General features: G+C 35.9%; 1 protein-coding gene across 3 annotated transcripts in view; it reads right to left on the minus strand.

Moving 5' to 3' along the window:
- Positions 1-13060, minus strand: part of REV3L (REV3 like, DNA directed polymerase zeta catalytic subunit) — a 190605-nt gene that overhangs the window by 72205 nt on the left and 105340 nt on the right. For all 3 annotated transcript variants that reach the window (XM_059083580.2, XM_067011663.1, XM_067011664.1), the window contains 4 exons: positions 12258-12400; positions 7467-11628; positions 3321-4234; positions 758-837 (listed from right to left, as the gene is read on the minus strand). In XM_059083580.2, the coding sequence (XP_058939563.1) occupies positions 758-837; positions 3321-4234; positions 7467-11628; positions 12258-12400 (5299 nt within the window). The remainder of the gene's footprint in view (positions 1-757; positions 838-3320; positions 4235-7466; positions 11629-12257; positions 12401-13060) is intronic.

Consider the following 13060-nt stretch of genomic DNA (forward strand, 5'->3'; position numbering starts at 1 on the left):
TATGTTCACAATACACTCGTACTTGTTTTTAATATATATGACTTGTAATTCAATAATTCTGATTTAAAAATGAAAGTTTTAAAAAGCATTTGTAATCTCAAAATAAAAATACTAAAATATATTTTATGTAGTTAATGATATTTATGAGAAGTGACCAATAGAGAAGTGTCACTATCATATATTTCTAAGGATACATGTCTAATGTATACTTTTTTCACATAACCATATATTTCGAGGTTAAGTATTACCACAATTTTTAGTATTTGAATAAAGACATTTATGATTTTTCAAAGTTTCAGTAGTAAATAATGTTGCTTTCCTTTGCTACTTAGTAAAATGAACTGAAAAATCAATAATATTATATTTGAGAAAAAAGTAATAAACCAAGAAAAAGGATATATTTTTGGTGGGATCAAAAATCACTTACTTGAGCTCTGCTGTCATTGGATTGTTCTGATTTTGCCAGTAATCAGTTAATGTATTTGTATCCTCATAATCCACATTTTGGCTATCATATTCACTTTCTCTGTAATATTTGTATTTACATATAAGAATCTTTTAGATCCCAACAACAAAAAAAAACTTTAAAAAAAATTAGGCAATTTCTTGTTGTCTCAAAGATATGTAAATAAAATGATGCAAAAATATAATAAAATTATTAAAAAATTGAGATACAAAGTTATCAATTATCTAACTGAAATCTAAGAATAAGAATGGATCTTATCCACTGATCTTTAAATATGTTTAGCATAGTTACCTTTGCTTGTGTTAAGAGTACTCTTCTAAAAGCGTCAGTGTTACTTCCTTTCTTATGACTCAATTTCTGGGTTTTTGGTTCTGTAGAAAGAAATTTTATATTTAACATGCATATCAAAATTGCCTGCTTCTGTGGGGTTTTTTTGTTTGTTTTGTTATTGTTCCAAACTCTTAGGTACCATTCATGAGTATTGTCCTATAAATTCCTCACAAAGACCTCATAATTTAAAAATGAAACTAATTCAAACCTGTGTTCCCCACACTAACTTTTAAAATTGGTATTATTAAATAATAACATTTAGACTTTAATTATTGATTTTTATACCTAAGTTATTATCCTAGGGAATCACTTAATCCATTTATTCACTGAGTTATCAAGTATTTATGATGATGAGGAAAAGACAGTATCTACCCTTGTGGGGTCTAGAGAGAAAATCAGACATTCATCAAATATCAATACACAGACCTACTAGAGCATGGACTTGAGCATATGGGGAGGGGGAAGGGTAAGATGTGACAAAGTGAGAGAGTGGCAGGGACATATATACACTACCAAATGTAAATTAGATAGCTAGTGGGAAGCTGCCGAATAGCAAAGGGAGATCACCTCTGTGCTTTGTGACCACCTAGAGGGGTGGGATAGGGAGTGTGGGAGGGAGGGTGACACAAGAGGGAAGAGATATGGGAACATATGTATATGTATAACTGATTCACTTTGTTGTAAAGGAGAAACTAACACACTATTGTAAAACAGTTATACTCCAATAAAGATGTTAAAAAAAATCAATACACACAGAAAAATGAAATTATAACTGGGGTAAGTACAACAAAGGGGAATATAATTGGGAATTTTTAGCCAGGGAGATTAGGAAGGCTTTTTTGAGCTAAAATCAAGAGAAAGAGTAGGAATTAACTAGGAACGGAGTGTGGATTTTCCCTGATTACTGAGCCAAAAAACCTGGAGGGCTTCCCTGGTGGCACAGTGGTTGAGAATCTGCCTGCCAATGCAGGGGACACGGGTTCGAGCCCTGGTCTGGGAAGATCCCATATGCCGTGGAGCAACTAGGCCCGTGAGCCACAACTACTGAGCCTGCGCGTCTGGAGCCTGTGCTCTGCAACAAGAGAGGCTGCGATAGTGAGAGGCCCGCGCACCGTGATGAAGAGTGGTCCCCACTCGCTGCAACTGGAGAAAGTCCTCGCACAGAAACAAAGACCCAACACAGCCAAAAATAAATACATAAATAAATTTAAATTCATTCTATATAAAAAAAAAACCACCTGGAGATTGGTAAGGGTGAACAAGAAAGCTAGGGTAGAAGCCCAGGTGACAGATGAGGGCTTGGTAGTGGCAGAGACAGAGGTAGAGAGAGATCTGGGTAATTTAGGAAACAAAGAAGTGTGGAAACCACAGGATGGGCAGTGAGGCAATCAGGTGAGTATTATAAATAAATCCCTTGTTTCTGACCTGTGTAACTCAGTGACAGAGAAATGGTGGTACTATTCATTGAAATAAGGAAAAATGAAAGAGGACCAATGGTTTTCAATGTGCGGGCATGTATGTGTGTGCATGAAGTGTGCTATGTGGTTGGTGGTGAATGAATGTAGTGAGATCATAAATTAAGTTTAAAAAATACTGACCTTATGGTGGCTTTGAGCATTCAAGTAGAAATGCCAAAGGCAGCTGGATATAGTGTTCTGGAGCTTAAAAGAGGGTTCTGAACTGGACATTTAAATTTGTGTTATCTATAGTAATCCTGTGGGCAGGAATTAGGTAGGTCATTGAGGGAGAGAACATAGAGAGAGAAAGATTAAGGCTAAGTCTTAATGAACTCCAACATTCAGATAATAACTGAGAATGTGAGAAGCTTCAAAGGAAAGCAAGTAGGAAGAAACAGAGGAGTAGGGGAAAAGCTAAGGGGAGAAGAAGCTCAAAGGAGGAAGGTGTGGTCAGCAGGACAATGGCTGCTTAGAGGTCAAGTGATAGGAAGACTGAAAAACATCCATTAGCTTTAGCTACCTGGAGGTTATAAAGAATCTTTACAAGAGCCATACTGGTGGGATGGAGGGGGCACAATGCAGTTTGGAGTGGGTTGAGAAATGAGTAGAAGGTAAAGAAATGGAGTTGTCTAACTGGAGAAATCTTTTAAGAAATTTGGCTTTAAAGGAGAGAAGCAGAGAAAAAAGAGCAGAAGCCGGCAGATGTAAGGTCAAGGCAGGTGTTTGGTTTTTTTTCTATTTCAAAGGGTGCGAGAGATTTGGGTATATATCAAAGCCAATGGGAAAAATCAAGTTGAGAAGAAGGTAAGGTTTCTGAGAGGGCTCCTATATTTTACCGAGAAGGCAAGAAGATAGGATGGAAATAGATGTAAATATATTTCACAGCAGAAAGATAAAAAAGTTTCCATGTGATGATGTCTTTCCAAGACATAATAAAATAACAATAATCTCTCATTAGCTGAGCTAAAATTTCATTTAAAAAGCTCTGATTTTCATTAGTCTAAAGCTGCTTTCATTTGTAATATTTGAAAAACTTTATGGAGGCTTTCTGTTACTTGTAAACTTACCTGTTGACAAAGGGCTAAGGCCAGTTGCCTCAGGAAGCCTTTCCACAAGTTTTCTCTGTATGATTGGTGTACTATGAAGGCAAAGTGATTCATATAACCCAGTTCTTGTCCTAACATTAATTGGGGATATCACTAGAGGTTCCTGAGGCTCACTGCTGGGGCTTGTCTGTATACCATCTTTTACAGGTTTTAAGAAGTTCTCAATAGTCAGAGAATGTAGGTCCTCTACTAGTGATGAGGGTCTGTCACCTCCATTTAATGTTTTGGCATCTGGTGATGTTGCTTCTTGCCAAGGAGGAATCACTGGAGAATCAGGGGAGCTATAACCAACACAATAGTCATCATCATCATCCTCTTCTTTCTCAGCATCATCTGCAGAAGCAAGTGGTGGCAGCATCTGACTTTCACTTGCAGTTCGACTGCATTCTGTGGTTGGTGCTTGTAAAGTAATCTGAGAATTATCAACATCTTCCTTGGTATGTGCTGTAGTGGGGAGTATGTGTGCAGTTGTATCCATTTTTGGAGGCACTACAGGTTTGTCATCTGGATTAACTGAGGAGCTGAACTTGTCATCAGATTTTACAACTCCAGTTGGCTCCGTTTTAGACAGTTTCTTGGAACGTTCATATTCTTCTTTGGCTTGAAGCCATGCATGAACCAGTTGTCGACTTGGGGCACATTTGCAAGGCATAATCACAATTTTTTTATCTTCAACCATTTTATGGCTATTACTTGACCCTTTATTGACAATTGCTTGGCCATTGTGAGGGGGTGACCCAGGTCTTGGATTTTGAGTCATTGCTGAGAATGCTGTTTTCCATAGACGAAGTCCTTCCAAGGAAAAGTCTCCCTCAAACTCAGCCAGATCATTTGGAAGTCGTGTTTCTACCATGAGAAGCCGGCCACCGATCTCCCTATAAACAACATATTTTAGAACAACTGTTTTGCCTCAAAGAGCAATTACCAAAATATTTAGCTCCTTAACCTAGAAATTTTTTATAGTTCCTTTTGGAGTCTTAAAAATGCCCACCTCTTTCTTCCCTTTCCACACCCTACCCACACCCTCCAACACACACATTTTATACAAGTACACTCTATCTTTAGTCTCAATATGCTTTTCCTCACAGGTATATGACTACTTAATTAATTTCCTTTGGAAGGTATCATCAATACTGGGGAAAGAAGGTATTTTTTTTGTCTGAAGTGTCCAATGAAGCCTTCTTTTCTTCAAGGAGATGGTACAAACTCATCAGATTCCTTTCTTCTACTGATCTTAAATAATTTTCCACTGTCACCACATAAGGATAAAAACAATGGAAGAGTTTATGATCTGAGACTATATCCCTGGATTTTATCTATAGCCTCTTTCTACATTCTCTACTCTCTGTACATAGTAGTTCAGCAAAGCCAGTCAGCTCAAACAAATCTTTGTACCCTACCAAATTCCCTTAAATATTACCAAAAATTATATACAGTTGAGGTAAACTACCATAATTCTTTCTTCCCTTTACATGACAAGGTTTAATACTAACATAAGAACTTAGGAGTTGGCAGAGCCCACATAATTTAAGTGCTACTAATGTATGTGTGAGGAATCACTAATTAAAAGGTAAGCTGGTTTAGTTTCCAACAGTTATAAATATTAAGCTAAACCTCTCTCCTCTAACATATCTATTGGTACTACTTCTGCCTTCTGCAGCGACATAAAATAACTCTTTTTCTTCTTCATGGTATCTCTTTCATGGATATGAAGATAGTTCTTAGTTTCTTCAGTTACTTCTCATAGGGCATGATTTCCCAAATGACCTGGTCATTCTCTAGATAAAACTCAATGAACTGAATTCTTGTTTTCTGACTGAAACTGAAAGAGCAGCACCAGAGTTACCACATTTCCTTTTCCCCTTTACATGGAAAGATTTTTGCCCCTACTATTTAACTCCATAATCAGGATCTAACACCTTCCCAACACCCACCTTGCAGCTTTATGAAAAATTGGAAGGATTATTGCTACTGAAGGAAATGAGTACACACGTCATGTGACTATACCCAACTCTATTATTAATAATACAGAGATCATAATGAAGTAAAAAACAGCGAAAATTGCTGAGGTGTGGTAAGTTCAGCTTTCTTGAATACTGTCAGCAGCATGCTAATTGCTACAGCTCATGTTGTAATTAATATACATGAAGAGCCTTAAATTTTTCAGTAATCCTACTTTGAGAGCTGTAAATAAAAATTCCAAAATAGAAGAAATGCTTTATGAAGAAGATACTAATCACATAATTATGTATAGTAGCAAAACAGAGAACAACCTTTCTGTCCAGTAATAATCACATGATAGAATATTATGCAGCCATTAAAATGATGCTTCAACAGACTCAAATTTAGAAAATGTTTACTTTATAATGGTAAGTGAAATCAATTTCAATGCAATATTGTGACTACAGTAAGAACATTTCATAAAACAAAATAAAAGCTATACTTTAAAAAAGTAAGAAAACACATTAAAATATTAATAGTGGTTGTTACTAGGTAGAGAAATGGTATAATTTTTATTTCTTCTTTTATACTTCCTAAATTTTCTACAGTGAATACACAGTTTTTAATTTTTAAAAAAGATTATTTTTCAAATATGACTATCATCCTTTTATTTCAGCTGCAGAACAAGTGTCAAAGTTGGACAACAACTAATAGCAACACAAAGTAAATGACTAGCACATGATAAATTAACTGGGAATTAAAAAGATGTGTAAGGCTGAGGAAGAAAATATAAATCAATGAAAAAATATACCATAATCACTACTGGTAAAGTCAAAGCCTCCAAAATAATGGAAACTAACGTCTAAGGATTATATATTCATATATTCTGGCAGTGAAATAAAAAGGAAGAGTTCCATTCATGTTAAAAGGCCACATGTGGGTACTGGGCAAAACAGAACAGCAAAACTATGTTTTAGGAAGTGCAGGGGTAAGGTAGGGGGAGGTATTTTCTGCCCTTCAATTCAAGTCCTTAGAGAAGGGAACTTCTTCTCACCCCTTTCTTAAATGGACTCCTGCAGAAATTACTTCAAATCTTCAGGTAAAAGGCCCAGCACTCACTGTCTCTTTCACTAGGGTCAGGAGCATGGTGGTGCTCAAGGTCAATGCATACATGCAGGGTGGCCTCTTGCCTTAGTTGGCACTTCATATCTCTTTCCATCATTTAGACTAAGCAGGGTCTGCCTCAGCAGTCCTAGCCATTCTTCTCTGCTTCTGACTGGATATCTGAAATGAACTGCCTCTCTCTGCAACTGATTAGGAAAAGGGATCAAAGACACAGGGGTAGGACCAAAAGCCATCACTTAAACTTCCTGGATTAAGCCATGTTCCCCAACTTAGCTCTTATCAGATATGTTTCTATCTTGATGAAGCAGGCAGGACAGGATACCTACTTAACTACTGGTTTACAAATAGGCCAGTGCTGTGATTCCTTCAGATTTTGCTATTGGCCGTGTGTGTGTGTGTGCGTGCGCGCATCTGTCTCTCTGTTTACCACTTCTCTGAAAAGATTCTTAAAAGAAAGAAGAGACAAGGGGAACCAAAATCCATATTGCACCCCTAATAACTATACAAACTAACAATATTATTGAAGATGTTGGCAACATGAAAAGAGAGTGGTATGTAACAGAAACTTAAAATAATCTTCATTTAGAGATATATCATGAGTATTTAAAACATATGTATGCTTATTTTCAAACACTTTTAAAAAATGAAGTTTTTAAAGTTATGAAAGTTTACCATTTTAGAAATAAATACCATCTTTAAAATGATAATCATAATACTTTTATAAGTATTATGTATTACATATTATGACATCCTTAATTTGGCATCATGTCATAGTGAGCCTCTAATCCTTAATGTTGACGCAGTGCAAAATAATAGTAGATCCAAGACCAACACTAATCAACTTAAATAAATTTCTCTAGGTGCAACCGTCCAGCTAGTTTGTGAATTTTCTTAATATGTCCATAATTATAAATTGTTTTCACAATGATGTACTTACAAATACAGTATCACAGCCAAAAAAGTAGTAGTCAGGTACCAAATGTTGTTACATACATTGTAATTATTCAGAGTAACCCAAGGGGAAAAAATAATTCTGATTACCTGGGTTTTTCTGGCACATCAGAAGGATTACTACAAAATGGTTCCTGGTAAATAGTTTCTGAAAGGTCATGATCCAACAAAGTTGCCATAATTTCTTCCCTACTTGGTGGGGACATAAGTGGTTTCAGAATGTGAGCAGTTCGAGGGGTGAAACTGCCATTTTTAGATTGTGAGGGAGAGCTGGTAGACCTTGGTGAACTATCAGGAGTTGGTGTCAACATATCATTGTTTCTTGAAACATACAATTCTAAATCTTCAGAGGCTGCATCTACAAGTTCACCATCAGGGGAGGATAGTATTGTAGTAAAAGAGGTATTGACTGCATCAAGAGACTGTCCCATTTCTTTTCTGGTATGACTTTGAATCCAGTCTGAATTGCCTGGCTGTGAGAGGCTAAGAAACACTTCTTTGCTTACTGAACTCCTATTCAGTCTAGATTTTTCATTTAGACAGTCCTCTGACTGCTGGACACAGAAAGACTCCATTATTGAATTAGGCCGAGTTGTTAGAGGATGAAAGGTGTTTTTCCATTGATTGTGGTGATGATTCTCATTGCTATCTATGGATGATTTCTCAAATAATTCAGGACTTAGAGTACCAGATCTAATCCATGAGGTTGAGTCTGAGGCATGATGTTTGTCTTCATCACACTTCTGGTTATCATGACTTAAAAATTCAGTTTTTTCTACAGTTTGTCCTGGGAAAAGATCCTGAACTGCATCACTTAGGAACTTTTGAGGCAAATTTTGATCAGCTGGGACAAACTGACTTCCAGAATAAAAGCTACAAAATCCACTTTGACCTATTGTATTAATATCAAAATTATAATTATGTTCAGGAGACAAGCTATCTTCAAGTGAATAACAACTTTCAAATCCTGGATCTGAAAAAAAGATGGGACTATCATCTGATAGGGAGTTATCCAACTGGCCAGAGGTTGGTAAATTTAGAGAGTCTACTTTAAGAAGTTTGGGAATTTTTTCTTTAGGTTTTGTACTTCTGGGAGTTCGAGGTTTTCTTGGAGATGTTACTGATCGTGTTCGTTTAATTGATTTGTTATGCTCAAGGGAACGAGAGATATTTTTGTTTGGTTGCTGTTTATTAGATAATGAGTCTTGCATACTATTTGCATTCTGTGCTTTCTGCTGTCTTTTCTGTAACAATTCTTTTAGAACTGCCAGTCCAGACTGTCCTTCACCAAACGTTGAAGGTGTTGACACATTTCGATTTCTACACTGAGAAAGTGCTTTGGTTTGTGAAATTGCTTCTGACAATGACCTTTGCTTTACCCTTTCAGGTTTAAAATTTGACATATCTAAAATAAAGCCCCTTTGTTTTTGCTCCCATGTTATTTGTTTGATTGGGCTTCTCAAGGAAGTTACAAAGCAATTATTAGGCATCTGACTTTCCTCTGAAGCTGCTTTTCCTGGAGAACAAATTTCACTGTGCTTTGACTGTTCTGCCATGCACACAATCTGCTGCTGACTGTCTTTGCAATGCAAAAAATTAGGGGCATACGTCTGGTCTGGCTTTGATTCTACAGAATTACGATATTCATTTAACTTTCCAAGAGACGACAAATAGTTTTTTTGTACATTTGCATTCTCTTCTATCTTTGGAGACATGATACCAGAAGACATCTGTGTATTCTGTGCTACCTGAGACAAATGGTTTGAAAGGTCAAATATATTTTTTTGAATCAAGGTTGATTCTTTTAGAGTAAACATAGCATTTTGATTATGAGACCGCTGAACATTAATTTTTGAGATTCCAGGTCCCAAAGAACCACAAACAACTGATGAATGCAAATCATCTTGTGGACTGGGGAATGCTTGCAAATCTACAGGCTTCTTGCTTTCTAGGAAAGAAGAAAAGCAGCCAGATAAATTTTGTTGTGCATGAATTCCAGTGGGGAGAGGAGCAGAAAGGGGATGATCTATAGCAGAGCCCATTAGTGACACATCTTTCTGTTTAAAAAGTAGTTGAGAGCCTCCAGAACTATTTGAGGTCTCAGACACATTCTGATGTTTCAGCACAAACTTAACTTCAGCACTAGCTTGAGATTTTAGTTTTTCATCTTTTAGTGTTATGTGCTTTCTTGGTGTAGCTTTCTCATTTACTTTTTGTTTCTGTTTTGCTCTTGGTTTCTTTTTTCCATCATCTACTAGTTTACTTGTCTGATTTCGTTTGTTCCTTTTCTTAGTAACTACAGAGGAATTAACAAGCTTTGTTTTTGATTTCTTAACCTGCATTCTTGCTCGACTATTTTTTCCTATACGGGAATTAACAGTCTTGCTATTATATGCATTAGGACCCTTAAAAAGCATTGCTTCTTTATTGGCAGCAGCCATAATTTCTTCAGCTCTTGGATCTGTGGGAGACCAGCAGCGAGGTGGAGAAGAGTTTATGGGACTTGTGCTTCTCTCAGAAAGAAAACCTAGTTTGGACATAACATCACTATAATTTAAGTCACAGTCTTCGGTTTCAGCATTATAAGATGGTGAGGGAGGAGAAAGAATAGCATGTGACCGTTTTTTCCTGAAAGACAAAGTCCTTTTAATATTTTCACTATTTGTCCTTTGTTGCTTACCAGTTTTTTTCTTAGCAGACTTATGTTTTGATTTTCTTCTGTGACTTTTCTTTGGTGTTAGTGGATAAATAGGATATTTGGTTGCAGGGGAGTCAGGAACTTTTGGCCAAAAATCCTTCAAAGGTGCAAGCTTTTTATACAGTTCCATTTTTTCTTCTGTTAATATTACTTGTTTTTCTTTAGAGTCTATTTTTCCTAGCTTTACAAGCATATTTTTCCTCCCTCTAAATCTATTAATGATAATATACTTTATGATGACAGGGGGCAGCTTTTTAGACATTTTTCTGCGTTTTCGAGATTTGAGAGTTCCATCTAAACTTTCACCAATTTCCATGGGATGAGGTAGGCTAATTTTTGAGTTGTGTGTTATAAAACTTGACTCACTATCTTCATTCTCATAATTTACCTTGCGTTTGGCTCTAAGTGTGTATTTATTTCCATACAATCCGAAGGACTGCTCAGTTTCTAAGGCTCCTTCTCCAAAGTGACAGTCTACAAAACTGTCTGTAGATGTTTTATTTTCAAAAGCTCCACGGGTGGCCTTAATTAAATCACTGGCCAATACGTTATCCTTCTCAGAATTACAAGGATTATTTTGTATACAATTATCTTTTGAGGATCCAGTCTCAGTAGTTCCAGCAGAATTCTCTCGATGACCTACAAACTTCTTTTTATTGATTTTTAACCGGGACTGTTTATTGCCAGGATGTAGTTTATATGTAACAGGAGAGAGTTTTTGTGGCCTACTTAGACAATTAGAAAGAACAACACTGGGAAAAAACATATAATGTGCTGCTTGCTGGCTGAGGCTTGGTTTTTCTGTTTTATGTTCTTGAAATTCTTCATATCTAATTTTAAGTTTATTTAGTCCACTTTCATCAGCAATGCTATCAAGAGAATGCACCATAGTTCTATTCTCCCCTGAGCATGATAGCAATTCACAATTTTCAGTTAATGATGAAGGGAATAAACTATTCAGAGCTGTGCTGTTTCCTTTTTCATTTCCTTCAGAGGATAATTTACTTTTTGAATGATTTAAGTCAGAAAAGTTGAAAGAATTTTTGCCCAATGTATTTTCATTAGTGTGACGGTTCATATGTATAAAAGGGGCATCCTTATCAATTTTTCTAATGTTTGTATACTTTCTACTTGGTACTTGTCTTGTAACAGATGGAATATCTTCTTCATAATCAAAAATACTACTTTCACAGGAAGATACTGGGAGGACATCTTTCTTACTACTCTCTTTATGAGAGTTTTCTGAATGGACGGTACTGCTTAAAGACCCAGCGTATTTCATAGAGTAAGTGCTTTCATTTGTAAAAGAAGCAACTGAATGATCTAGACTTTTCTCTCGGTTGTTTGGCTGTGAAAGGTCTTCAATTAAATCTTCCTTGTTCAAAACATGGGAAGAAAGGGCACTTGTGTGTTTACACTGAAAGGTAATCTTAGCGGAAGATGGGGGTTCTAATGTAGCAGCATCTTTGTGAAAGATGGAAGGTTTTACTGATAGCTTGCTTGTTGCAATCACAGAAGAGTGAGTTCTAGAATTTTCATTGTTCAGTGGATTGTCTGAAATGGGGGAAAAAAGAATTTATTTCACTTCCACTTTTAATTTTTAAAATATTTTCCCATACCATGATACTATCACCATGAAAGAAATTATATGAAATTAAATTCATGTTTAAAACAGTTATCTCAACAAAAAGGTCATTCCTATCATTAGGATAATACCATAATCTAAAAAATCAAGAGTCAGTTATATGTGATTAGTAGTCATTATTTTAAACACATATTTCTTTGATCAGGAATAGATGATATCAATATTCATGCCTTTTGGGAGAATAAGGGGAAAAATACTGTCACCTTCAAAATTTTCCGTAAAATAACATGTCTTTGCATTATCACTTCAAATAAGCTGAGCATATTTCTTATAGTTTCCTATGCTACTTAAATGTTATGATGATAAACTGATTAAAGTTTATAAAGCTCTAAATCAGTGATTAATAAATGCTATACTCTTAGAAATGAGAAAAAATCATATATCTACATTCTCTCAAAAGAAATCATCCTGCAGAAGGACAAAATCTAACATTACTGTCATAGCCTCACTTACCCAACTATGTAGAGAGTGTGATTATATTTTTCAAAATCAAATATATTTTCTGCCCCTAAATAATGAAATACAGTAGACTACTTACCACTGTTTTCATCTGCAGTTCCATCTAACTGAGGTATAGAAAGATTGGCTAGAAGCAAACTGTTATTACTCCATTCCATTTCTTCTTCTGAAGATGAATCATCTTCTTCTGTTGAGCTTCTATGGGTATTTCTGCACAGTGATCTAGAGAATATTAAGATTCACCAGGGAGTATGAGTGTTAGAAAAAAGCACGTCAGACTCAATTTGCCTACTCTGATCCTATAATAGTAAAACTGAATAAACAGGACCTGAAAATTGTAACTTTAAAAAGAAAAGCAGATTTACTTTGCCTTGGTATCATGCCCTACCAAAAGTTATTGTAAACAGACTACATACTCCATTTCATGTGAGCTAGAAGACACCATCATTCCTGTATTCATAACTCCACAATATCCTGGATTATCATATCTAATTATGTTCTTCCTTATATTCTCCCCCTCAGCTTATCATTAGATATACACATAACAGCTTGGGTGAGAACCTGGTAATTTCTAAAAAGGTGGCATCCTAGCATATTTTAAGAAGTCTATAAATACACAATCACTACATTATTAATTGGAAAAAATAACAAAAAGATAGGCAAGGGGGTATTCAGGTCAGGGCTGAAAGAGAAAATAAAAGGGATCAGAGACAGGATAGGAAGCAGTACAGGTGCTGAGTCAATCCCAGCAGTGGCTATAAAGTAGGGTTGCTGAGGAATGCAGATGGACTGTGAAACCCAGATGGATACTCTCCTTAAGTTTCATCTCATATTGATTTAAATTTTTCACTAGATCCTAGTTTGATACTTTCCCTTCTATCT

The sequence above is a fragment of the Kogia breviceps genome, chromosome 13, assembly GCF_026419965.1.
Source record: "Kogia breviceps isolate mKogBre1 chromosome 13, mKogBre1 haplotype 1, whole genome shotgun sequence".
Lineage (NCBI taxonomy): Eukaryota > Metazoa > Chordata > Mammalia > Artiodactyla > Physeteridae > Kogia > Kogia breviceps.